The sequence below is a fragment of the Mesoplodon bidens genome (assembly GCF_964165515.1).
Source record: "Mesoplodon bidens genome assembly, chromosome: X".
NCBI lineage: Eukaryota > Metazoa > Chordata > Mammalia > Artiodactyla > Ziphiidae > Mesoplodon > Mesoplodon bidens.
In genome coordinates, this window is record NC_138163.1 from 769,734 (window position 1) to 795,881 (window position 26,148).

Consider the following 26,148-nt stretch of genomic DNA (forward strand, 5'->3'; position numbering starts at 1 on the left):
GGTCCGAGGCCTGACTCTAATGTCTCCGTCAGCCACCCTCAGCAACCTGTGCTCTGTCCCCACTGCTAGTTAAAGCGATTCCTCTGGCGTGTGTCCCTTCAGCGACCCAGGGGGCAGTTCCCAAGGGGGCGGGGCCAGCGGCATCTGAGGCATTCTCATCCGGGCATTCCCCAGATGCCGCAGCCGCCATCTTTGTTTTGTGCTGAAAGTCGCTACTGACGCCCGCGGACGGCCGGGCGAGGGGAAGTGGCAAGATGGCGGCTCCCAGGGCGGAGGCGTGGGGGCGCGCTTCGGCGGCCACAGGGCTGGGGACGCCTGTGCTTGACCCGAGCGCGGCCTGACCCCAAGCCAAGCGCGCAGCGGCACCGGTCCCTCGCCGCGAGGCAGCGCGAGGTTCTTTTAAGAAGCCTCGGCCGGGAGGAGAAGCCTGCGAGGGCGGGGTGTGGGGGGAAGCAGTGACGTCGCCCGACTCCGCCCCCTCGCCCGACCGCCGCCGCCGCCATGTTTAGTTGTTACTTCTTCACACAAGATGGCGGCTCCCAGGGAGGAGGCATGAGCGCCCTGCCGTTACCGCTCCTCCTGCCGTACAGTTGCCACTTCGGGGCCTAACTCTGCCTCTTTGAAGCGGCTCCTGTGGGACGGAGTCATAAGGAGGGAAGCGAGGATCGGACGCTGCCTTGTGTTTGGTTTGCAGTGGAAGAACTGACCCAAGAGGAAGAGAATAGGGGGGAAGGGGGAGCTAGTCTCAAGATGGCGACTCCCAGGGCGGCAGGCGCAGCCTGAGCAGCAGAGGCGGACTAAAGGGAGACGCTCGAGACCTCACGAGCCGTACGGCGCGAGCCTCCGAGCAGCCCTCGAGAACTCAAGCTCGTTTCACTGGCCTCCGGCGCGCCTCTATTCTTTACAAGTGTCGAGGCTGTTTAGGGAGCGGCCTCTGCACTAAGCGCTGGGCGGGGAAGCGGGACGTTCTCAAGATGGCGGCTCCCACAATTGTGGTCTGAGCTCCGGCGGGGCTGGGACAACCGCGGCGCTTGTGGCTCATTTCCACCCGCCCCGGAAGCCGGCCAGTGCAGGAGACTTGGGGGGTGTGGGAACCGGGCCGGGGCTCCGCCATTTCCGGCGGGGGAGGGCTACGATTGAGGAAGGGAGGAGAGAGAGGCGGCTCAAGATGGCGGCTCCCAGGGCCTCCCGCTCGAGCTTCTAAGTGGGAGCTCTCAGGCAAGTAGTCAGGGCGGCGGGACTCAGCGGCCTCCAGCTTCTCGGGTCTAGGCGCTCGACAGCTTCAGGAGGCTCTTAAGGAGACGTGGTGAGCGAGAAGAAGGGGAAGAGTAGAAGAGGAGGAGAATAGTTAAGATGGCGGCGTCCATGGAGCCGTTCACCGCTGTGTGAGGAACCGCTTCTCTGTGCGAGACGCCTTAGACGAAAGGGGGTGTGTGTGAGTGGAATTGGGGGTCTCCCTTCTCGCTTGGTGACTTTTTTCACCGCGCCCTTTCCCGGAACTATGGCTTCGGCCGTGTCACCCGCCAACTCGCCAGCAGTGCTCCTGCAGCCCCGCTGGAAGCGAGTGGTGGGTTGGTCGGGTCCAGTGCCCCGGCCCCGCCACGGCCACCGCGCCGTGGCCATCAAGGAGCTCATCGTGGTGTTTGGCGGCGGCAACGAGGGGATAGTGGACGAACTGCACGTGTACAACACGGGTGAGTGCAAAGCCCGTTGGGTTCTCGGATCTTTCCCTCCTCCCTTCATCTCCTCCCTCTCCCTCCTTTTCCCTCCCTCTCTCTCCCCTTCCTTCCCTCCTCCCTCTCTCTCCTTCCTCCCTCTCCCGCCTTCTCCTCCCCTCCCCTGCAGCCCTCTCCCCCGCCTCCTATTCCCCCTCTCCGTCCGCACCCTTCTGCTACTTCTCCCCTCAGAGACCGTTTGCTCTGCCCGGCATCTCTGCTTTCCCTTTGCTCTTTTTCCCATTCTTACACCCCTGATTCCCATGTGTTTGAGAGGCGCTTTTCATTATTGGAGAGGAACCCTGTACCCTGGCTGGTGAGGGAGCGGGGGCGGCGCCCGCGGTGGTGACTTCAGACAGACACCGTTACCCCCGCCAGGCGGGCGGATGCGTCCCTTTGGCGCAGAGTCCCACCCCCTTCCTCCCTCCTCCTGCGCCCGGTCCGCTCTTCCTCATCTCTGGTGCTCTTTCGGGAGAAATGACAACTTCTAGATTACAGATTAGGTCGCCGTCTCGAGAAAAGGAGCAGAGTTGAGCAGCCTAATCCCGACCTGGGGGAGGGGGGCGGGTTGTGTGCTGCGCTGGGTAACCGTCTCCTGGGGACCCACAGGTCAGACGACATTGCTGCTTCCCTCTTGCAGCGTTGACTTCTCCAGTGTTTCTCTACAGATTTCCTGTTGTCTCGATCTGGGATCCTTTGATGTGAGAAATGATTTAATTCCAGTGATCCCGCAGCAGGCTGAGGAGGTTCCCCTGCCCATTCTCATGCCTCCCCCAAAGCCCGGGCCTGGTTGGTTGGGAGGGGCAAGGTTCGGTCAAAGCTGAAGACTGCGGTGCGCCTCTGTCTCTCCGGGTGCTGCTGCCGTGCCGTGCCGGCTCGCCTTCGGCCTGTTGCCTGGTGTCTCCGCTAAGTCTCTAGGGCTTAGCCGCATCCTCCTGCGGCCCCCTCCCCCGTGGTGGCCACTTGGCCCGGTTGGTACACCTGGCGCCTCCTTGGGCCCGAGCTGCCTGTTGAATGGACGCTGGCCCGCAGGGCCTCGCCTGGCCCGGAGGGAGGGAGGGGCTCGGCGGGCGTTTTCGCCGGGAGCTGTGGGCCTAGGTGCCTTGCGGTCCAGTCCACAGCCTGAGAGATGGAGGCGGGGCTGCGGAAAACCCCCTCCCAGCTCAGACAGCGTGCTTTTAGGAAGCTCCCCTCCGCAGCTCGCAGTCGCATTCGGGTCAGCCGCGGCCAGGGGCCGGCTTCCAGCTCTTTCCCCCTCGCCATCTCATCTGGTGAGCTCCTTTGGCCCCAGAGCCATCCTGTCCCAGGGTTCTGGCGGTACGGTGTCCTCGGGTCTGGGCATCTCCTTCCAGCTTTGAGGTTGCTCTGGGATAAGGTGTTGGTTGGAGTGCTGAGGCTTGGAGCTGGGCTCTCGGTTGGGTGCTCCCCACCCCCGCCTCCCCCAAGGCACAGAGTTTAGTTTTCTCTGCATCTTGTAGGTTATTGACCCTACAAAGTTGACTTTCAAGAGGCTGGTGGGTTGCCGGTGACCCTTCACATTCTGGGTCTGAGCACCTGTTGCCTCCAGTGAGGCTGGGCTGGTTGGTGGTGCTCTGTGCCAGATCAGACAGCTGCAGCGGCAACGATTAGCCCGGTAAGGTAAGGTTGAGGGGCAGGGCTGTTTTTAGAGAGGCCGTTGCCCTGAGCAGAACCTCCTAAACTCCTTGGACCAACTTCATTCTCGTAAGGCCTGGAGCAGGCTCCTTGGCAAGGAAAGACAATTTTAGAAAGTAGGGCAGGGGCCTAATTACCATCAGCTCCAAAGTCCACTGCTTCCTGGGGCCTCTGTGTATTCATTAGTTTATTAAAATGAATTGAGCCCTTTGGCGTTAATTCATTCCCCATTTGCAAGGGTGTGTTGTATAGTAGAGGATAGCCAGCCTTCCGAAGGGCTGCAGCCCTGGATTCCTCCAGGGTAGCAGTTTGGAAAGTGCCCTATGAACTCCCTCGGTGACGTCTCACGGTGACGTCTCAGGAGAGCCGTTAGCTGACCCAGCTCCCCGGTCCTCACCAAGTGTTTGCTATTTGACAGAGCCTTGAGCTCCTGCTGTTCTCAGAAAGACAGGCTTGGTGTTGCCTCTCTCCCACCAGCTGTGGCGCAGATGCGCAGCATCCTTAGCTGCTGTCTTGACAGCCAGCCTCCTGCTTATCTTGGTTTTGGTTTGTTTATGAATTTATTTATTTATTTATTTTTGGCTGCGTTGGGTCTTCGTTGCTGCGCGCGGGCTTTCTCTAGTTGCGGCGAGCGGGGGCTACTCTTCGCTGTGGTGTGTGGGCTTCTCATTGCGGTGGCTTCTCGTTGTGGAGCACGGGCTCTAGGCGCGTGGGCTTCAGTAGTTGTGGCACTCGGGCTCAGTAGTTGTGGCGCGTGGGCTCTAGAGTGCAGGCTCAGTAGTTGTGGCGCACGGGCTTAGTTGCTCCGTAGCATGTGGGATCTTCCTGGACCAGAGTTCAAACCCGTGTCCCCTGCATTGGCAGGCGGATTCTTAACCACTACGCCACCAGAGAAGTCCCTTGGTTTTGTTTTAAATGAGGTCAGAGCATACTCTCTAGTGCTTTTTCTTCTGCAAGATGAGTGCTCAGAGACACTCGCCCTTGGGAGAGAGTTCCCCATTGCTAAGACAAAGGGCTCCAGGGGGCACGTGCTTGCCTCGCTGTCTTGGTCAGCTCAGAGATCGGGGTCAGGGGCTGACAGGGCTGGGGGTGGCAGGTGTGCACTTGAAGGGTGTGTGAGAGAAAGTGTGTGTCCTTCCTCTTTGGTGGCTGTGAAACCACAGGCCTTTGGGAGATCTTAGGGTAGCAACTGTCCTTGACCTCGGGGAATTTTACTTCAACAGCAAAGCGGATTACCCAGAAGACCCGGCCCTGACACAGTGGGGTGCGCCCTGGTGAGGGGAGGGTGTGGCTGGTTGCTAAACCAGTGGCCCAGGGCTGGTCTGCCTCAGTGGTTCTCAAATGTCTGCAACTGATACCACTGGAAGGAGCCTTGGAAAACATCTAGTGGGACTTCCTTGTTTTTGCACATGAGGAAATTGGGGTCTGAGAGGGGAAGTGACAGGTCCAGGGTCACCCTGCCAGCTGGCAGTGGAGTCAGGCAGAATACAGGCCGTCACCGAGACTGTCGGGCTGTCTCGCCCTTCAGTTAAGGGGTGCGGGCCACCACCTTAGAGACACCTCCCTGTTCCTCTGTCCCTGGAGCTAATTGGTCACTAAATTGAGCTTATCTCAAACCCGTTCCCCCTCCGTTCCGGGTCCTTCTTGCTCTCACAGTCACTTCCTGCTCGGCCCGGCTGGTTTCACTTGTCGGGAAGTCACGTTCAGCCTTCAAGGCCCCGCTCCCATGTCACCTCTTCTGAGACACACACACACCCACCCACCCCCACCCCCACTTCGAGCCTCGGCCGAGCAGGAAGGCAGCTGCGGGGGGGGTTCGGCCACCTCCCACCTCCTGGGTACAGGCCTCCCTTCCTCGGCCCCCCTCCCAGCCGAGAGTGGCGACAAGCCCAAGCCTAGGGAGAAGGAGGGACCCGGAGGTCAGGTCATGCACTGCCCGCCCCGCTACATGAGCGAGAGATGATATGACTGGGGGCAGCTGCCATCTCAGGGTAGAACTGGGACTGTACTTGATGTGAAGAGCGGCGGGTTCTGGCTTCAGACCAGAAGCTGCACCGCCTCACAGACTGCTCCTGATGGCGGTGCAGGGGGCCCCTGCCCTGCCTGGAGTGTTCTAGAATGAGATCAGCCCCTCTTGGGTGCTGTAGAATGAGCTGTCAGGACGTCACAGGTCCCTCTAGCCCGGCCCGCTGAGTCAGAGGTGGCAGGTGACGACAGAGCTGCCGTTTCCCGTGTCGCCTCCTCCCGGCCCTCAGGTGGGCACCTAGCAGTCACTTTAAGTTGGTGACAAGGTTCTCATCTCTGTGTGTGTGTTTCGCCCTGTGACTTCGGGTAAGTTACTTCCACTCCTGGTCTCTGTTCCTTTGTCCACGGAGGGAGGCTCAGAGGTCTGTGTCGGCTTCTATCCCGGGAACTTGGATGAAGCTCCTTCCGGGCACCGCGGGAGGCCATCTCCCCCAGTTCGGGTAGGGCTGATGGCTCCAGCCTGGAAAGCTGCTGCTCTTCTCGGTTTGTCTTTGTGCTGCGCGGGAGGACGGGGCGGAGCGCGGGGGTCTGGGGCCTGGGCGTGCGGAGCAGGCAGGGGACCCGGAGGGGGGCGCTGGGCGTCCCGGAGGCCCGCTGGCTGCTGAACTGAGGACGGGACCCACAGCCCACTGCAAACTAACGTGTACACTTGGGAAGCGGCGAGCCGGGCGCCTTTACCTCGGCAGGTGTGGTGTGCTTTCGGGGGGGGGGGGCGGGGGGCAGGCCTCTCTGCCCAGCTGCAAGTAGAGTCGGGTTACCCAGCCCGGACGGGGTCAGGGACCGGGTGCGCAGTGCTGTCCCGGCTCCTATCGCCCCGGCAGGGGCTCTGTTCGCTCCCAGATCCGTGCCCTGCCCACCGGCCCCTCAGTCCCAAGTCGCTTGCCTACGTTCGACCAAAAGTGATCGAGGGCCGTGGAATCAGATTTGCAGTTGGCTGCCGGTTTGGGGTTTTCGGAGAGAGTGTGGTGTATGTTTTAGGGGATGGCCCTTCAAATAACATAGGACAGAAGGCATCCCTCACAAGAGGGCAGTGTTTGCCCCCGGACTTTTCCGGGAAGACCTGGCATAGCAGACGTGGGGGCGGTGGCCCAGGAGGGGCAAGGATGCCAGGCAGAGCAGGGGCAGGTTGGGAGCCCCAGCCCGGCTAGAGGCGATGGGCTTTGGGCAGCTTAGTTGGCACTGACTGCCGCCACCTCTGCCCATGTTCTGGAGGGGGGAGGGGTGGGCCCCGGGGGGGCTGCTCCGGACCGTCACCCGGGAAACAGCAGTAGAGATTGATTCGTACCCCCATGGTCCTCCCCAGCTTGTACCGCGGGCTGCTGCTCCCCGCCTGCACTGGTACCTCTTTTGGCCACTTAGAGGTGCAGCCATGGGCCCCTGGACGGTATTTTGGGTGTTAGATGTTTCTTTCCGATGAGCCGTAGAGTGGCGGGAGGTGGCCACATCGCCAGAAGCTGACGAATTTTCTTGGTCAGTGACTTCCTGCTTATTAAGACGACCGTGACGAGAAGCAGGGTGATCACAGGCTGTTTTGAGGTGGCCTCTGAGGCCAAGGGGTTTGGAAGATGGCTTGGATAGAGGGCTGGCACTTGGATGGTAAAAGGAGAAAGTCCCACATCCTTGGGAAGAGAGGCAGTGCCTCAGTCCCTCCTTTCTTAGACTGTATTTTGAAGGCTGGTGGGTGTGGGGAGGAAGAGGGGTGGAGGTTCTGGTTCTAGGGGCTCCCGAGGCGGTCTGACTTCTGCTAACTTTTGTTCTCCAGCGACCAACCAGTGGTTCATCCCGGCCGTGAGAGGGGACATCCCTCCTGGATGTGCAGCCTATGGCTTCGTGTGCGATGGGACTCGCCTGCTGGTGTTTGGCGGGATGGTGGAATACGGCAAATACAGCAACGACCTCTACGAGCTCCAGGTGAGGCCCCGGTTGTTGGGGCGGGGGCGGGGGCAGGCCCCGTGCCACCCAGGACCTTCTCACTCCCTTCAGGTCCCTCCCTCATCAGCACCAGCCCTTCCCTGTGCGGCCAATGGCCCGGCTCATCCCCGATTTAATCACTGAGTCTTGATTTTGCAGGCAAGCCGGTGGGAGTGGAAGAGACTCAAAGCAAAGACGCCCAAAAACGGGCCCCCTCCGTGTCCTCGGCTCGGGCACAGCTTCTCCCTTGTGGGCAACAAATGTTACCTGTTTGGGGGTCTGGCCAACGATAGCGAGGACCCCAAGAACAACATTCCGAGGTGAGGCTTTGTCCTGTTCACGTGGAATCCCATGAAGGCGGCTGCTCGCCCACACGCCAGCCAAGCCTGCCGTACCAAGTCCCTTTCCTTTGTGAAGCAGGAGGGTGGCACTGGATGCCCTCTAAGGAGCTTTCCAGCACTGAGGTTTCTAACCCCGAGGAGGCCTCGTGGGAGGAGGGCCAGGCCAGGAGGTAGAAACCCACCTTGCCTTGGGCTGCTTCCTGCTCCTCGGACCCAGTTTAGAGCTGGCGCTTTGCTTCTCAGCATCTGCTGCCTGCAGCCTTCGTGATGGGTGTTGTCCTTTCTAAAGTTTGGCGGTAGTCCTGAGATGGTGCCCCCTTTTCACCCGGGAGGCCCTCATATCATGCCCAACTTTGTGTGCAGGGCAGACTGGCACACCCCATCCAGCTCTTTCTCTTCTCCTCTCTCTACTCCTCTGGAGCTTCTGGTAGCCCCTCCTTCAGGACGAAGGTAGAAGACCTTGGAGTTCGTGCGGCCTCAGCCCCCTTTGTCTCCCCAGGAGTCCACTGTTCACCCATCGAAGCCAGTGGCCCGCCATAACTGACTGTCCTTCTCCAGGTACCTGAATGACTTATACATCTTGGAACTGCGGCCAGGCTCTGGAGTGGTAGCCTGGGACATTCCCATCACTTACGGCGTCCTTCCCCCACCTCGGGAGTCGCACACCGCAGTGGTCTACACCGAGAAGGACAACAAGAAGTCCAAGCTGGTGATCTACGGAGGGATGAGTGGCTGCCGGCTGGGTGACCTCTGGACCCTGGATATCGGTAAGATGTGGGGGCGGCCGGCGTGTGGTGTTGTGTTGGGGCTCACGGGGAGGGGAGTGTCCCCCCCAGCCCCGTACTTGCTGCAGGGTCAGGATAGGACCCATCTGGGGCTGTCATCTTTGCCCCGAGCTTGTGGCGTTGCTTGAAGAAAGAGCAGGGCTCGGTTGGCTGAGTTGGTCTGCTGTCTTCCAGAGAGTGAGGGGAGAGGGAAAGGCCTTTCTAGAATGGAACTGTGTAGGTGAGGTAGCACCCGTCCCTGTCGACTTGTCAGTGGTCAGGCTGTGCCAGGAGCGGGGCCCCCTGCTCTGTCACAGTCAGGGGGGATGTACAGATGCCCTTAGAGCCACGGGGACTCCTCGGGCTGGTCGGCAGGTGGGGAAGTGGGAACGGTTGAAAGGAGTTCAGGCTTTCGACCTGAAGAAGGCTGAGGGGAGAAGGTGGCCAACCACACATCTCTGGAGGGTTAGGTGGTCCTGTGGGGCAGCATCGGTGCTCGAAAGAAACAGTGTCTCGGGAGCAGAATCCCCAGCAGCAGCGGCTCTGTAGGTGGCGGAGGTGGTGTGGGAGAGAGTGTGTCTCGCGGGGAGGCAGAAGGTGCGCCCGCCGCTCCTACCCCGGCCCCAGGCGCGGTGCTGGCTTGTAGCGGGTGCTCAGTGAAGGTTCAGAGGACGGTAAACACAGCTTGGGAAATGCCAGAACCTGGTGATCAGAGGGCCTCCCATGGGCTGTAGAGAGTCCAGGTGTGGAATTCTTACGCTGGGTCAGCACCTGCCTCCCCGCACCTTCCCTGTGTCCGGGGCACATCCTGTGGGTCAGAGGGCCCGTGTCCGACCCAGTGTGGGTAACCTTCCCTTCCCATTGCTCTGCAGAGACTCTGACGTGGAATAAGCCCAGCCTCAGCGGGGTGGCACCTCTTCCTCGAAGTCTCCACTCGGCTACGACCATAGGAAACAAGTGAGCAGCCAGCCACGGCTTTTCCCTTCCTAGCCCGCCCCACCCCCACCCCCACCCCCACCCCCACCCCCGTGGGCTCGCAGCTTCCTTCCAGCAACCCCTAAGGCCTGAGGAGACCTCTTTCTGGCTGGGCTGGCGTTCGGCAGCCCCGTCTTTCCATTATGACCCTGGGGGACTGAGAAAAGACAGAGGGTAGAGGGGCACAGACCGTCTTCTCTGCCAGCAGCTGAGTGTTTTTGTCAGTGCCAAGGTCCCAAAGTGAATATAAGAACGATGGGGACTGAGGTGAGCTTTAGGTGAGCTAAACCGAGGCTCCACATACTGGAGGTGACACAGTTCTTGTGAGGGCTGAGCCACCAAGTAGGAGAGGGCCACGTCCAGAGCTTCGTGCGTCCTGGGGAGAGCTAGAGGACCAAGTGTGTTCAGAAGTTTCTGGATGGAAGAGGTGGCCTCTAGCTTGGCACCTCCTCTACAATCCTCTCCTACTCTTCCCTCCCTCGTCCCAGAATGTACGTGTTTGGTGGCTGGGTGCCTCTCGTCATGGATGACGTCAAAGTGGCCACACACGAGAAGGAGTGGAAGTGTACCAACACACTGGCCTGTCTCAACCTGGGTATGGCCTCCTCGGGCTGGGCTCAGAGCGGCCTCCTCGGCCTGAAAGCTGTGTGGGGAGCGCAGGGAGCTGAGCTGCTGCTAGGCCGTGCCTCTAGAATCCGCAAGGAGTAGCCAGTGGTCCAAGTGCTCTGAGGGACTCTCCTCCTTTGCGTCTTTTGAATAGGCTCTTCCTACCCAGCGTAACCACACAGAGCATCCTTCCTGTCTCCTGTTGGTGGTTTCTCACCCACCCTGCAGGGACTTTGCTATATACACGAGCGTTGCCTATAGGTTCCTTTAAAACCGAGGAAACAGGACAGCGGCCTGCTCTACGCAGCACGGCGCCTGACCCTTGCATTTACTCTGTCCTGGAGACCATCCCATCCCTGCAGGGCGAGTGGCCTCATTCTTTTGAATTGCTCTCGTGGTGTCAAAACTTGCACCAACGCTTCTCGTGAGTATCCTCGCACCATTCTTGCCAAGTGCAGTTGTATTCAAAGAGGAAGACTTAGACGTAGACTTGCTTTCAGAGGGATGTTGCTGTACACACAGATGCCCCTGGCAGTGTTTGCCAGGCCGGCAAACAGTTCGCTCTTCGCGGAGCCCAGTAGGCACTTGACTCTCCCCATGGGCCAGCCCCCATTCCCTCCCCTGAGCCCTGGCTGCATCAGCACGAACATCAAACTGCCAGGCACCTTCTGGGTTAAGTTTGCCTTAATCGTGAGTGAGGGTATGTATTTTTCCTTGGATCCTCTTGTCACCTTTTCTGTAACTTGCGTTCATCTTCGCCCATCTCTTTCTAGAGGCTCTTGTGTTGCTTGATGTGTGAGAAGGGAAACCTTTGGCTGTGTGTTTCACATAGTTTTCTCAGTTTGTAGTTCATGGTTTATAATTTTTTACGGTCTTTTTGCTATATGGAGTTGTTTTTGTTTTTGTCTTTGTCTTAATTTAGTAATCTTTGATGACTTCCTGGTTTTAATTCCCCATCCCTGACAGCGAAAGGCCAAAGAGCCCTTGGGGGTTGTCTATTCCTCTGCCCCCTGCTAACCTCCACATCCTGCCCTCCCCAGATACCATGGCCTGGGAGACCATCCTGATGGATACGCTGGAGGACAATATTCCCCGGGCCCGCGCCGGCCACTGTGCTGTAGCCATCAACACCCGCCTGTACATTTGGAGTGGGCGTGACGGCTACCGAAAGGCCTGGAATAACCAGGTCTGCTGCAAGGACCTCTGGTACCTGGAAACAGGTAAGGCCGACCAGAGGAGAGCTGCCATGCCCACCCCTGAAGTCTCTGCCACCGCCTTCTCACCAGCGGTGCTCTCTTACAGAAAAGCCACCGCCCCCGGCCCGGGTACAGCTGGTACGAGCCAACACCAACTCCCTGGAGGTGAGCTGGGGGGCTGTGGCAACAGCCGACAGTTATCTTCTGCAGCTCCAGAAATATGACATTCCTGCCACGGCTGCTACTGCCACCTCCCCTACACCCAATCCAGTCCCATCTGTGCCTGCCAACCCTCCCAAGAGCCCTGCCCCAGCAGCAGCCGCGCCTGCTGTGCAGCCACTGACCCAAGTAGGCATCACGCTCCTGCCCCAGGCTGCGGCCACGACCCCATCCACCACCACCATCCAGGTCCTGCCGACGGTGCCTGGTAGCTCGATCTCCGTGCCTGCCGCAGCCAGGACCCAAGGTGAGCTGGGGGCCGGGCTCTCAAGGGCAGGATCCGGCCCACCAGGGGGTCACGTGCCTGAGTGAGGACCGCTGGACAGACGGCACACCTGGTGGCCGTTCGTGCAGGCTTGTGGCCAAGTGGTGGTGGGGGACCTCGGTCTTGACCTTGGAGGCTGTCACTGAGGGTGTCTGGAAGGGCCAGATGAGAAGCACAAGCAGGTCACAGAAGCTGTTCGCCTCTGCCCCTTCTCTTGCCAGGTGTCCCTGCTGTTCTCAAAGTGACCGGTCCTCAGGCTACAACAGGAACCCCGTTGGTCACCATGCGACCTGCCAGCCAGGCTGGGAAAGCTCCTGTCACTGTGACCTCCCTTCCAGCAGGCGTGCGGATGGTCGTGCCTACACAGAGCGCCCAGGGGACAGTGAGAAGCTAGGGCGGGGCGGGGCTTTCCTGGTGGTCGGTGGTGCGCTGACAGGGTTTGAGTCCCGCTCATCCTGGACCTGTAAAGCGCTGATGAGGCAACCGCTCGTCACTAACTTAAGGGTTAATAAGTTCACGCCTCAGAACAACCCGTCTGACCTCAAGGGCATTTTAAATGTATATTTTCTTGTCCTGGAGCCTGAGGGGAGAATCTAGCCAGCTGGGGTTTGATTCAGCCACATGAGGAGAGAGCTGTATCTGTCTCCGTGGTCTTTAGGAAAGATCGAGAACTACTGGTAACTCTTGCTGCTGGGTTGTTGTGCCTCGTCAGTGGTAGGAGTCCACGTCTGGGGTCAGTAGAGCAGGGCCCGGCAGTCCTGACACTGAGAGGTGCCGCTTCAGGGCGAGCCAAGCGGGTTCTGGCGCAGGCCGTGGAGCAGGGAGCGTGGTGGCCTCGGGCCTGGCACTCCCTGTGGGCTCACACTCCCTGCGCCCACTGCAGGTCATCGGCAGCAGCCCGCAGATGAGTGGCATGGCGGCGTTGGCAGCCGCGGCTGCCGCCACCCAGAAGATCCCTCCTTCCTCGGCACCCACGGTGCTGAGTGTCCCGGCCGGCACCACCATCGTCAAAACTGTGGCCGTGACGCCTGGCACCACCACCCTCCCAGCCACTGTGAAGGTGGCCTCCTCGCCAGTCATGGTGAGCATCCCTTGGGCCTGGTTCTCAGCCTTGGGGCCTGGGGCTTCTGGGCCCTGTGATCAGACAGCGGTCACTCCTTCCGGGCTTCGGACCAACCCACGGAGGCTGTAGGTCCGTAACTGGTGTTTGCTGTGGGCTGTGGAATAAGCTGGCAGCCGTAGGGGTGTGGCAGCCTTAGGCTAGACTTGCTGGCCCAGTGTCCTCCCTTGCTTTGCTAGAGGAAAGGTAAACCAAGCTGAGCTGGGGACGCACTCACGCATGCATGCGTGGGGCAGGGCAGGCTAGAGTTTTGCTGTGCGCCCTCTCCCCACCCCACCCCCGCCCCCGCCATTCCAGGCAGAGGCTGGTGCGCTCTCTGCCCCGCCCACCACTCTTCTCTGCTCCCTCCAGGTGAGCAACCCAGCCACCCGCATGCTGAAGACTGCAGCCGCCCAGGTGGGGACGTCTGTCTCCTCTGCTGCCAACACGTCCACCCGCCCCATCATCACAGTACACAAGTCGGGGACTGTGACAGTGGCCCAGCAAGCACAGGTGGTGACCACAGTGGTGGGTGGGGTCACCAAGACCATCACCCTGGTGAAGAGCCCCATCTCTGTCCCAGGAGGCAGTGCTCTGGTGAGTGGTGGGTGCCAGGAGAGCCCAGTCCAGGCCGTGCCCTTGACTGGTCTCTGGATCACTCTCTGTGCTCTGTCTCTTCCTTTTCAGATTTCCAATCTGGGCAAAGTGATGTCAGTGGTCCAGACCAAACCAGTTCAGACTTCTGCAGTCACAGGCCAGGCGTCTACAGGCCCCGTGACTCAGATCATCCAGGTGAGCTCATGGGCCCCAGACTGTGACACAAGCAAGAGTGGGCGCTGGCCTGGGGTTAGAACTCGTGTCCCTGCCTAGACATGATCCCATGAGCACAGATGGCACAGAAGGTCCTGCTGCTTGGTCCTGTCACCCTCGGTCTTCAGAATATTCTGAGCTGCTTGGGCTGCCAGTGGAGACTAGCCAGACCAGAGTCACCGTTAAACTTGCCATTCTTCTAAAAAAAAGATGGATAGATATATATGGGTATAACTGAATCACTTAGCTGTACACCTGAAACTAACACAACATTGTAGATCAGCTGTGTTTCAATTAAAACTAAAAAAAAAAGAAAAAAACATTTCCCATCTTGACAACGATGCCGGTTCAGCTCACCCCCACTTCACGTGTTTTCCCCTTACAGACCAAAGGGCCCCTGCCAGCCGGGACTATCCTGAAGCTGGTGACATCAGCAGATGGGAAGCCCACCACCATCATCACTACCACGCAGGCCAGCGGGGCAGGGACTAAGCCCACCATCCTGGGCATCAGCAGCGTGTCCCCCAGCACCACCAAGCCTGGCACGACCACTATCATCAAGACCATCCCCATGTCGGCCATCATCACGCAGGCGGGCGCCACGGGTAGGGGCCTCCTCCAGCATGCTGGTGAGGGACAACGTCAGGAGGGAAAAGGCAGGCAGATGGAGGGCGGGCTGCGACGTGTTTCCATTCTGGTTTTCCCCTCTTTTCCACCCTCTCCCTGCCTTTTCCTTAAGATATGTCGGGAGGTAGCAGGGGTACGGCTACAGTTGGTACTTCTTTGTTTTAATCAAGGGGCAGCAGGAGTAACTGCTTGAAAGGGGGCCCAAGAGAAACGGGACCTGGCAGCAGGCCCGGGTGGGAGGCCGGCGCTGTCCCTCGTGGCCCGGCCTGAAGCCAGGCTGCCCCCCTCTCCTCCAGGTGTGACCAGCAGTCCCGGCATCAAGTCCCCCATCACCATTATCACCACCAAGGTTATGACTTCCGGAACTGGAGCCCCCGCCAAAATCATCACTGCTGTTCCCAAAATCGCCACTGGCCACGGGCAGCAAGGAGTGACCCAGGTGCGGCGTGCCTGGCCCTCTCCTCACCCCAGAGTCCAGTCCGGGAGCCCAGCAGGCCACGTGGGTCTTCCCGTGGGGCCTGGGAGGGCCAGCGCAGGGTCTGGCCAGCCCACATGTGACGTGGGGTTGCTTTCCTCTGTCATCCCAGGTGGTGCTGAAGGGCGCCCCCGGCCAGCCGGGCACCATCCTCCGTACCGTGCCCATGGGCGGCGTCCGCCTGGTCACCCCTGTTACCGTCTCCGCTGTCAAGCCGGCTGTCACCACGTTGGTCGTGAAGGGCACAACAGGTGTGTAGGCCGTGGGGGGAGTGGGGCAGAGTTGGGGTGCGCCCCGGCCCCGCCTGCCCAGGGAGAAAAGCTGCCGGGAAGGCGGCGCCAACAGCGGGCTTCCTCCCACATCCCACCCCCGCCTCCCTCTCTGCCTTCAGGCGTCACGACCCTAGGCACCGTGACAGGCACCGTGTCCACCAGCCTCGCCGGGGCCGGGGGCCACAGCACCAGTGCCTCCCTGGCCACACCCATCACCACCTTGGGCACCATCGCCACCCTCTCGAGCCAGGTGATCAACCCCACTGCCATCACCGTGTCGGCGGCACAGACCACGCTGACGGCGGCCGGTGGGCTCACCACCCCCACCATCACCATGCAGGTAGGGCAGCCGGGAGAGCACGTGGAAGCGCGGGCCCAGCCTCAGGGTTCCGGTCTCCACGTTGGGGCCATCCTCTCCAGGCTTCCTTCTGCTGCCATGTGCAGCTGGGTCCTTTTTTTCCCTCCCGTGTGTGGCACCCGTAGGACGGTTTCCCTGTAGCCATGTAATCACGATTCTTAGTCACCGTCTGATAGCGTGTCGTGCTGAGATAATATATTTCAGCCATTTTTAGTTTTTGAGCGTTAGGCTTTTTCTTTCGTGATACTGTAGAGGATACGATAATTCATTTTGGGGTGCATATGGCATCTTTCTCTTCGTACGTTGTAAGCTGAATTGCTGGTAAAGTGCTGAAGCGTCTGTGGCTGGCCTTGGTACAGCCTGGGGTCACCAGGGTTCCCAGCCCAGGCCTTGCCCCCGCCCAGCCCCTTCCCAGTCCCTGTGGCCCTTGAGGTGATGCAGTACCTCTTCCTAGGTTCCTGAGAGAGTCAGTGTTTGGGGTCAGAGGGTGAGCAGGTCCTGGATTTGCCAGCTTTGTTGCTTTAGGAGCCAAGTTGGCGGTCCCAGCCACCGTAGGGGATGCTGTACTAATTCCCCTTCTGGCCTCTTCCCCAGCCTGTCTCCCAGCCTACCCAGGTGACTCTGATCACAGCGCCCAGCGGGGTAGAGGCCCAGCCTGTGCACGACCTCCCCGTGTCCATTCTGGCCTCGCCTACTACAGAACAGCCCACGGCCACGGTTACCATCGCTGACTCAGGCCAGGGTGACGTGCAGCCTGGCACTGTGACACTGGTGTGCTCCAACCCGCCCTGCGAAACCCACGAGACGGGCACCACCAACACAGCCACCACCACCGTCGTGGCTAATCTTGGGGGGCACCCGCAGCCCACCCAAGTGCAGTTTGTCTGCGACAGACAAGAGGCAGCTCCTTCTCTCGTGAGCTCCACAGTGGGCCAGCAGAACGGCAGTGTGGTTCGCGTCTGTTCCAACCCGCCGTGCGAGACCCATGACACGGGCACCACCAACACAGCCACCACCGCCACCTCCAACATGGCTGGGCAGCACGGCTGCTCCAACCCGCCGTGTGAGACCCACGAGACGGGCACCACCAGCACAGCCACCACCGCCATGTCGGGCATCGGAGCCGGGCAGCGGCGAGACGTCCGGTACACCTGTGTGGGAAGCACTGTGCCCGCCATGGTCCGGGTCAGCATGGCTGCCGGGGCGTCAGAGGGGGCCCAGGGCTCTGTCAAGCCCTCGTGCCAAACCCGCCAGACCAGCGCGACCAGCACCACCATGACTGTGATGGCCACCGGGGCCCCGTGCTCAGCTGGCCCGCTCTTCAGACCAAGCCTGGCCCTGGAGGCTGGTGGCCGTGGCGCCACGCTCGTGCAGTTGGGCCCTCTGAGCACCCAGGTCAGGCCTGGCGGTGAGGGTAGCCCCCTAGCTGGCCTGGGCCCGCTGGTGTCTGTGGGGCGCCAGCCGGAGGCGCATCACGCCCACACGACGTACACCGCCACCACGGCCCGCTCTACCGTGGGTGGCGGGGAACCCATTGAGGTGCAGGGGATGCCCGCGCTTGGGTACGAGAGCTCGCCTGGCGCCGCTGTGACTGCGAAGGCCCTGGAGGCACTACTGTGCTCCTCGGCCACCGTGACGCAGGTCTGCTCCAATCCCCCGTGCGAGACCCACGAGACGGGCACCACCCCTACGCCCACCACCGCCATGTCCACCGGGGGTGCAGGCCAGCCAGAGGGTGGGCAGCAGCCCCCCGCTGGCCGCCCCTGTGAGACGCACCAGACGGCTTCCACCGGTACCACCATGTCAGTCAGCATGGGTGCCCTGCTCCCTGACACCGCGCCCTCCCACAGAACCCTAGAGTCCGGCTTGGAGGGGGCGGCACCACCCGCAGTTACCCCCCAGGCTGGAGCTTCGTTGCTGGCTCCTTTCCCGACGCAGAGGGTGTGCTCCAACCCACCCTGTGAGACCCACGAGACAGGCACCACGCACACGGCCACCACCGTCACCTCCAACATGAGTTCCAACCAAGGTAGGTGGACGCAGCCAGCCTGGCACCCGTGCTCCCCGGGGCCCGGGGCCCAGGCCCCAGCAAGAGGCCCTCGGTTTGATTCCGCAGAGCTCGGTTAACTAGCCTGGGCGGGTCCTCTGGGCGATGGTGTCCCCTGCTGGCAGAGCTGGGTGGAAACCCTGCTGGAGTGGGGCCTGTCATCCTGCTCTCCGCTTGCCCCCTGCAGACCCCCCGCCGCCCGCCAGCGACCAGGGAGAGGTGGAGAGCACCCAGGGCGACGGCGTGAACATCCCAGGTTCCAGTCCTATCACGACAACGGTGTCCTCCACGCTGACACGGGCCGTGACCACTGTGACACAGTCCACACCGGTCCCGGGCCCTTCGGTGCCGGTAAGAGCCCCTGGAGGGCCCCCCTCTGTCTGCCTCCCTGCTGCCCGCTGCACTTCAGGCCTGCGCTGTTCCAGGGTTGGACACCAGGTGTCGCTCTCGCTCCAGGCACGTGCCACTCCTGGTTCCTTTTCCAGACCATAGAAGGGCAGCCTCGTGCCTGACAAGGCAGGGCGCAGGAGGCCCCCAGGCTTGGTGGGTGTCTCCTGGGCGCTTTTCTTTCTGTAGCTGTTTCCTATGGCTTGTTACTTGTCTGTTGCCTGTAAAAGTGGCACAGCGGGAGTCTGAGGGCCCCTTTGTCGAGGCAGGGAGACCTCTGTGAGGATGGGGTAAAATTGGCCGGCAGGTCAAGGGTCTCTACTCCTCTTGCCACATCCCCCACTGCTCAGTGACCTGCTGCCCCTGCTCATCAGATGGGGTCGTGGCGGCCCCTGGGGAATGCAAATCCTGGCCCACAGGGAAAGATGAAGGTCTGCCTGGTTCTGGTCTCCCACTCCTTCCCTCTGACAGGGGCTTCTCTCCCTTTCTAGAAGATCTCATCAGTGACTGAGACTACCCCAGGGGCTCTGACCACCGAAGTCCCCATCCCGGCCACGATAACAGTGACCATAGCCAACACAGAAACTTCTGACATGCCCTTCTCTGCTGTTGACATCCTGCAGCCCCCAGAGGAGCTCCAGGCCTCGCCAGGGCCTCGCCAGCAGCTTCCGCCACGGCAGCTCCTGCAGCCTGCCTCCGCACCCCTGATGGGGGAGTCCGCCGAGGTCCTGTCAGCCTCCCAGGCCCCCGAGCTCCAGGCCGCCGTGGATCTGAGCAGTACAGGGGACCCGTCTTCAGGCCAGGAGCCTGCCAGCTCAGCCGTGGTAGCCACTGTGGTGGTCCAGCCGCCCCCGCCCACGCAGTCCGAAGTAGACCAGTTGTCACTTCCCCAAGAGCTGATGGCCGAGGCCCAGGCGGGCACCACTACCCTCATGGTAACGGGGCTCACCCCCGAGGAGCTGGCGGTGACTGCCGCTGCTGAAGCGGCCGCCCAGGCCGCGGCCACAGAGGAAGCCCAGGCCCTGGCCATCCAGGCCGTGCTCCAGGCCGCGCAGCAGGCCGTCATGGGTAGGTGCTGGGGGCACGGTAGGTGGCTCACCCCACTGTCTTTGGTTAAAGGGTAGGTGGGAGCCCCGAGGGGGAGACGGACTCCTCGGGAGGCGTGAGGAACCCGGGTTCCGGAGCCTCCCTGCTGGCAGCCCTGGCTGGCAGGCCCCGGTGACAGGCAGCCTGGGAAGAGGAGGCTTGTCTCCCGCTAGGGCAGCACGCCGCAGACTTGACGGGGAGGGCAGGCTGACTTGGGCGCCCAGGAAGGAAGCGGGCTTTCTCGGGCGGGGGAGGGCAGGGTAGAGGTGGGCCGGAGACGAGGTCTGAGAGACTCTGAGGGCCGGTTCTGAGGGCCGGCGCCCACCAGGGCTGCCCCTAGCTCCGGGAGGGCGGTGACCGTGGGCAGCTGGGGCTGGGCTCTCCCGCCTGCTGCTGCTCCTAAGTAGAAGTCGTGTCTACCTGGAGCAGGCACCGGGGAGCCCATGGACACGTCGGAGGCGGCGGCCGCTGTGACGCAGGCGGAGCTGAGCCACCTGTCGGCCGAGGGCCAGGAGGGCCAGGCTACCACCATCCCCATCGTGCTGACACAGCAGGAGCTGGCCGCCCTGGTGCAGCAGCAGCAGCTCCAGGAGGCGCAGGCCCAGCAGCAGCAGCACCATCTCCCCACGGAGGCGCTGGCCCCTGCCGACAGCCTCAACGACCCGAGCATCGAGAGCAACTGCCTCAACGAGCTGGCCGGGGCTGCGCCCAGCACCGTGGCACTGCTGCCCTCCACGGCCACCGAGAGTGAGTGGGGCCCTGCTCCCCCGGGGAACTCGGTTGATTGTGGAAGAAAGTCTCGGGACGGGGCGGGGGCTGGTCCCGGGCCCCTCCGTGCAGAGGCGGGCGTGTCCTCTAGCCTGCGGGAAGGGCTCCCACGCAAAAGCCAGGTCTCCGGGGCCTTTCCTGTTGATGCCGTCTTTACTCCCAGGCCTGGCTCCATCCAACACGTTTGTGGCCCCCCAGCCAGTCGTGGTCGCCAGTCCCGCGAAGCTGCAGGCCGCGGCTACCCTGACAGAAGTGGCCAATGGCATCGAGTCCCTAGGCGTAGTGAGTCTGGAGTGACGGGGACTCGGGGGTGGGGTGCAGCATCTGGGCCCCGAGGGTGGAGGGCCTGATCTCTTCTCCCCTCTCTGACTTCCAGAAGCCAGACCTACCGCCCCCGCCCAGCAAAGCCCCCGTGAAGAAAGAGAACCAGTGGTTTGATGTGGGGGTCATTAAAGGCACCAACGTGATGGTGACACACTATTTCTTGCCACCCGATGACGCTGCCCCGTCGGATGTAAGTGTCCCCGCGAGCTGAGACCCCCGGGTGGGTAGCGATTTATGAAGCTCCCCGGGGGCACGCCTGTCTTAGAGCTGCCCCCTCTCTCTCCCTGTGACTCTTGAAGTGGCTGTGAAGCCCAGCGTCGGCCCACCTTGCCCTGTCCCCCCCTTGTCGTGAAGGGGCTGCCGTGGCTGCCCTTTTCCCGGCCCACCCACCCCACCGTGTGGACCTGCATCGTGCCCAGGGTAGAAAACTCCTCTGCTGGCCCCAGAGCCATGCTCCAACAGCCCTCTCACGTCACTTCCGTGTCTCCCTTCCTGTTCGCCCGGCCTCTTCCCGCAGGACGACTCGGGCACGGTGCCCGACTATAACCAGCTGAAGAAGCAGGAGCTGCAGCCTGGCACTGCCTATAAGTTCCGTGTTGCCGGGATCAACGCCTGTGGCCGGGGGCCCTTCAGCGAGATCTCAGCCTTTAAGACGTGTCTGCCTGGCTTCCCGGGGGCCCCCTGTGCCATTAAGATCAGCAAAGTGAGTCTCGCCGTTGCGTCAGCCTCTGCCCTCGGCTAAGTCCGTGCGCTCTGTGTTGGCCCGGGTGGGGGTGACTCGGGAGGGGGCCCCAAGGTGTGGGCGGAGCCAGCTGGCTCTGGGGTGAGGCTTCTGGTCCTGGCTCTGTCAGCGACTGCCAGGGAGACAAGGGCAAGTTCCTCCCCATGCCTCTGCCACCGCCTCCCCCTTTGACACACTGTGTGCTGTGCTCCACGTGGTCTTTCATCTAATCCTTAACCCCCCGATGAGGAGGAGACCGAGGCCCCAGGAGGCTAAACGAGAAGCCGTGCGCTAGGGGGCCAAGCAGGGCTAGGACGGCTGTCTGGGGCCCCGCTCGTTTCGTTGTGCTGTCGCGTCAGGCTGCCTTCCACGTGTGGGCAGAAGAAGCCATCTCCTTGGAGCTCCTCGAACCCTGCTCTGAAATAGCTTTGTTGTGTTAGCAGGAGGGGTGAAGTATGAGCAGTCAGTTCCGGAGGCTTTGAAGCATTCCAGGCCCTCTGTACCCGGGCGGGCGGGCTGGGAATAAGTCACGAAGGCCGAAGATGGCCCAGCTTTTGGTCTCTGCCCCCCTCGGTTCCAGAGTCCAGATGGTGCTCACCTCACCTGGGAGCCGCCCTCTGTGACCTCCGGAAAGATCATTGAGTACTCGGTGTACCTGGCCATCCAGAGCTCGCAGTCTGGGGGCGAGCCCAAGAGCTCCACCCCCGCGCAGCTGGCCTTCATGCGGGTGTACTGTGGGCCCAGCCCCTCCTGCCTGGTGCAGTCCTCCAGCCTCTCCAACGCCCACATCGACTACACCACCAAGCCCGCCATCATCTTCCGCATCGCTGCCCGCAACGAGAAGGGCTACGGCCCAGCCACGCAAGTCAGGTGGTTGCAAGGTGGGTGCTGTTCGTTGGGCTCCTTGGGGCAGCTCTAGGGAGAGGTTGGGGGGAGGCGGAGGAGAGCCCCGCGAGCGTCTCCGAGACCACCCGGCTCCAAGCTGGACTTGGTGGCTTTATATTCTGGGGCGGGTGAGGGCCTAGGGCCCTGGGGCGATGTCTCGGAGTGGAGGGTTGCTCGCCTTATCTGGGGGTGCAGAAAAAGCTCCTCGGGGCTGGTGGGGGCGGGGAGGGCTGCCGGGACCTGCAGCAGGAGGCACGGGGTGGGGAGCAGAGGCCTCGGGCTGCTCCGTCAAGAGTTGGCACGGGGTTGGGGGGGCCACGGGCGTCGTCCCCGCTCTCGTCCCCTCAGCTGGGCCACTGGAGTCATCTCACCCCCGTTGCTGAGCTGCCCCCTCACTGTTGCCTCTTTCCCTTCAGAAACCAGTAAAGACAGCTCTGGCGCCAAGCCGGCCAGCAAGCGGCCCATGTCCTCTCCAGAAATGTAAGTGGGGAATGCCTTTCAGGAGCCTTCTGAGGCCAGGGATGGGCGGATCCCGGGAGGAAGGAGCGGTGGGGACAGTAGGGCCCACCTTCTCCTTAAGCGAGGGGGGCTGCTTAACCGGGCGTGACGCCCCGCTAGGGCCCAGTCAGAGCCCCCGATGAGTCCCGCTCGCTTCACCGTGGGGACCCACACTGACGCTTTCGCTCTGCCTTTGCCTCCCGTCTCCCAAGGAAATCCGCTCCAAAGAAATCAAAAGCAGACGGTCAGTGAGAGGCAGCTGTCCTGCGCCTGGCTGCTTCTCCAGATTCCCCTCTGCTTCAGGACCGCCACCCGCCCGGGCCTGCCCGCCCCGCCCACCCGGCGCTCACTTCGCCCTCACGAGCCACCACACCGGCTGCCCTTCTCTCTCCCTCTCTCTCTCCCTCTGTTTTAAAAATAATCTTGAGAAAGCACATTTTACCATTGCTGTGGGGAGGAAGCAGAAGGCAGATGTGTAAGAGGCCCCCTTCCTCTCCCCGCCCAGCGCCTGCCAGGGGACCAAGGCCCCAGGAGTGGGGGGTGGGCGTGGAAGCCGAGGAGAGGTGCCCCCCCCCGGCCCCTTCCCCACCTCCACACCCTGAACTGGGTGTCTGTCTGGTTCTGTTGCATTTTCTTCCATTAGTGTTTCCCGACACCCGCCCGCCCTTCTGCTTCTCCCACCCTGCCCTGCCTGGCACTCCCATGGGAAGCTGACACATTTTCTCAGAGGCCTTCGTACACCCACCTCTTTCTCCCTTCCCTTTTCTTTCCCATTTGAAAAAAGAGAAGAAAGAAAGAAAAAGAAAGAGGTGGAGAAGGAACCCCGTGGTGGCCTGAGCAGTGTTCTGTGAAAACCTCCCGACTCCCAATTGGGGCGTAGAGTAGCCGCCCACGGAGCCTGGCTTCTGCCTCTCTGGGGTTGGGGCTAGGGGCCACATCACCAACTGCTGCATTTGGGGTTTTTTTGTTGTTGTTGTTGTTGTTTTTTTTTTTTTTTTGCGGTATGTGGGCCTCTCACTCTTGTGGCCTCTCCCGTTGCGGAGCACAGGCTCCGGACGCGCAGGCTCGGCGGCCATGGCTCACGGGCCCAGCCGCTCCGCAGCATGTGGGATCTTCCCGGACCGGGGCACGAACCCATGTCCCCTGCATCGGCAGGCGGACTCTCAACCACTGCGCCACCAGGGAGGCCCTGTTGTATTTTTTTTTAAGTTGAAATTGATGGAGTTAACATTTTTATTGTAATTTTAGCCTTAGCGTGTGGGGTTTTGTCCCTTTTTTTTGTTGTTGTTGTTAGCTGTGTACAGAATGTGTATCTCCCCCCCCCCTTTTGTTTAAACTCTTTTTCTCCTTGGCTAAGCCTTGGCAGGGATCTTTCTGGAGGAGAAGCTGGGGCAGCCAGGGTAGGAGAGACATGGAATCTCCCCTGTGGGCCTGGTGTTTGCTGCCCAGCCCGGTTTCCTCTTTCTGGCCCCTGCCCTCTGTCCCTCTGCCTGTCCCCAGGCCTCTGGGACAAAGGAGGGTGAGCCGTCAAACCTCACTCCCCATGGGCAGTTGCTCCACACCTAGAGGCTTGAGCTTGAGGGTCCACTAGAGCCCAAGATCGGGTCGCTGAGGAGGATGGTGTGGAGGTGGGGGCCACGGCCTGACACCCAGTCCTGGGTTCACAGCACTCTCCACGACCCCCAGGCTCGATCCCTGGCATGACCGCTTAGAGCATCCAACACCCACAACTGCCGCTTCCTGCAGCCGCCCTCTCTCGACAAAGCTGATGCATGATGGAGGGGAACTTGGCCTCAGAGGCAGCCTGGGAGGGCAAGTTGGGTGGTACCACCGATTCTGTGAATTTACAGTGCAGTCCCCAAGCTGGGCCCATCCTCCTAGGGCCAGGCTTGGTGGGCTTGGGGCTCTGCTCAGAATGGCTAGTGACAGCTTGCTGCCCCACGTCCCAAGCTTTAGGCAACGAGTGAGACTTGCAGGCGGGTCGCACAGAAGGATTTGAAATGACCAGCCGGTCTCTTCAAAACCCCTTTCTCTGCCCTGGAGACGCAGCTGTGGCCGGGGGGACCCCAGCCTCTGCAAACCCCCGCCCCTGGCCCACGCCCTCTGGGGCCTCTGATTTGTTGTATTATAGTATATTTCGCTGTGGAAAACGTTATGTTTAGTCACCTTGGAGCCCACCGCCTGGTCCCATTGTTTTCCCCCATCCCTATTCCCGAGCACCCGTTGATCTCTTGTTTCTGGAAACAGTAAGCTCGTTCACCTATTGTAGAGTAACCCCCGTGACTCAATATTACCATAGTGCGATGTCGTTTTGTGCTATTTTGAACAATTAAAAGACTTTTTTTGAAATAACCATCTGCCGTATTGCTGTGTCTGGGGCTCCCACAGGAGGATTCCTGAGGTGGGAAGTTGGGCCCCACAGGGCTCACCAGAACCCTCAGGGAGCCTCTTGTTCGCAGGGCCTGCTGTGAGCGGGATTCTGCTTCCCCATTGGCTCCCGTGTCTCAAAGTTCTGTGGGCTGTGGCCTTGGCACTGAGCTGCATTAGGACCAGGTTGCCCACAGAAGATCCCATGATGGTGGCCAGAGCGCAGGCCACAGGCCAAGGGGCTCCCTGGACACCTGTTGCCGATTCCCTGTGTGGAGACCAGGTCACCTTCCTTCTCCCCAACCAGCGGACAGGGGACCGGGTCCAAGGCCTGGCAGGTCGCCAGCCGCCACCCTCCTTGGACGGTTGGCCAGGGCTGAGCACCTGCCACTGAGCGCTCACAGACCCCGGAGAGCCCCCAGGATGTCAACTCTGCAGGAGAGCCCGGCGTCAACCGAGGGGTGGCTCCTCTGGTGCTCAGTGGGCGCTGCCCGAGTGACTCCTTGTCTACTCTTCCTGCACACGGGCCAGGGCCCCCAAGGGGGAGCAGCAGAGCTTCTGTTGAACCAACTGTGACAGTTGCACTGTTGGAGTGGGCTGCTATCGCTAGGGTGGTGCTGTACCCAGGGTTAGACGGGCAGAGTTCGTCCTCAGCGCGGACCAGACAGGAGCTCCGCGGAGCGCGGGGTGAGGTGGCCGAGACTCAGCACAGCCTTGGTGCCACGCGGGGCAGAGGGGAGCACCTCGCTGCAGGCCCCGCACTCTGACAAGGATCGGGTGCCCCGCCTCATTCCCCGCTCTTGGCAAGTCGCTCTGGTACCAAAAGCCATCTCCTCCCTCTCTACCCCACGGACGCGCCATGGCATCTCGCCTGAGAGGCCTCCCAGAGTGCGCTCCTGTCCCTGGTACTCCCTCCACTGGAAGCGCGGGGTCTCATGAGTGTGGGGTCCCGTCGCGCCTCCACCACACCGACTCTGACCTGACTCAGAGCCCAGACGCCTCACAGCTCATGGGGGTTGGCAGGGACAGAGGCCCAGGGAGAGTGGCAGGCACGTGTCCTTCAGGCTAGAGCAGGAGAAGCAACGTCCAGGGGTGGGAGGATGAGGGCCAGCCGGGGCGGGGGGCCCACCTGGGGGACTCTGGAAAGAAGGGGCCTGTGCAGATCTGCCAGACACGTGGTACGTGGCTCTGTGGATGCTCACAGCGTGGGGGGGACGGGCGCCAGGTTCCTGGCGCTCACTCGTCCCTCTGCTCACTTGCACGGCTCTCTGGACGGCCAGGGCCATGCTGCTGGTATCTTCAGCACCGGTCTCAAAATACTGGGCTCCAGCCCCGCCCAGGGACAGGAACACCACCGGCTCTCACCTCGCGATTGGGACCCAGGGCCGGGGGCCACCCGTAAGAACCTTAGAACCCTCCCCATAGCAAGGCTCCTCCTTGCCTAGGCATGAGGGAGACAGAGTGCCAGGAAGGCATGGGATCCGCAGGCAGGTGGCTGACACCAGCCCAGCTGGGCCTACGGCTGGGACCCCCCTACGCAGGCACGAGGGAAGGCGGAGGGTGGAGGGGCACAGCAGCCACAGGGCACACCAGATGCCGGTCCCCCGTGCTGTCGGGACCAGCGCACAGCTGCGGGAGCCGCAGGGGCGCCAGGCCCCTGTCCCAGGGCTGTAGGACACTCCTGGGCTGTTGTCCCTCCTTCCGGAAGACGGGGCGACGGACCCTGAAGGCCACGCTTCCCTGAGCCCCACTGG

General features: G+C 61.6%; 1 protein-coding gene across 8 annotated transcripts; it reads left to right on the forward strand.

The window, feature by feature from the left end:
* Positions 1-28: 28 nt before the first annotated feature.
* On the forward strand, positions 29-24,382 carry HCFC1 (host cell factor C1). 8 transcript variants are annotated; one of them, XM_081222223.1, is made up of 26 exons: positions 29-1,694; positions 7,156-7,304; positions 7,464-7,624; positions 8,204-8,412; positions 9,282-9,366; positions 9,873-9,979; positions 11,031-11,210; positions 11,293-11,652; positions 11,892-12,052; positions 12,554-12,751; positions 13,142-13,366; positions 13,457-13,561; positions 13,965-14,208; positions 14,503-14,645; positions 14,794-14,932; positions 15,073-15,293; positions 15,906-17,340; positions 17,546-17,709; positions 18,240-18,813; positions 19,258-19,578; positions 19,763-19,881; positions 19,976-20,113; positions 20,441-20,626; positions 21,225-21,525; positions 21,946-22,009; positions 22,240-24,382. In XM_081222223.1, the coding sequence occupies exons 1-26, from the start codon at positions 1,502-1,504 to the stop codon at positions 22,277-22,279; spliced, it is 6,222 nt and encodes a 2,073-aa protein (XP_081078349.1). In that variant the 5' UTR covers positions 29-1,501; the 3' UTR covers positions 22,280-24,382. The 8 variants fall into 8 exon arrangements, with proteins under 8 accessions (XP_081078349.1, XP_081078347.1, XP_081078348.1 ...); XM_081222221.1 differs by having other exon boundaries at positions 30-1,694; positions 18,237-18,813; XM_081222222.1 differs by having other exon boundaries at positions 30-1,694; positions 18,237-18,813; positions 19,261-19,578.
* The last annotated feature ends 1,766 nt before the right edge of the window (positions 24,383-26,148 follow it).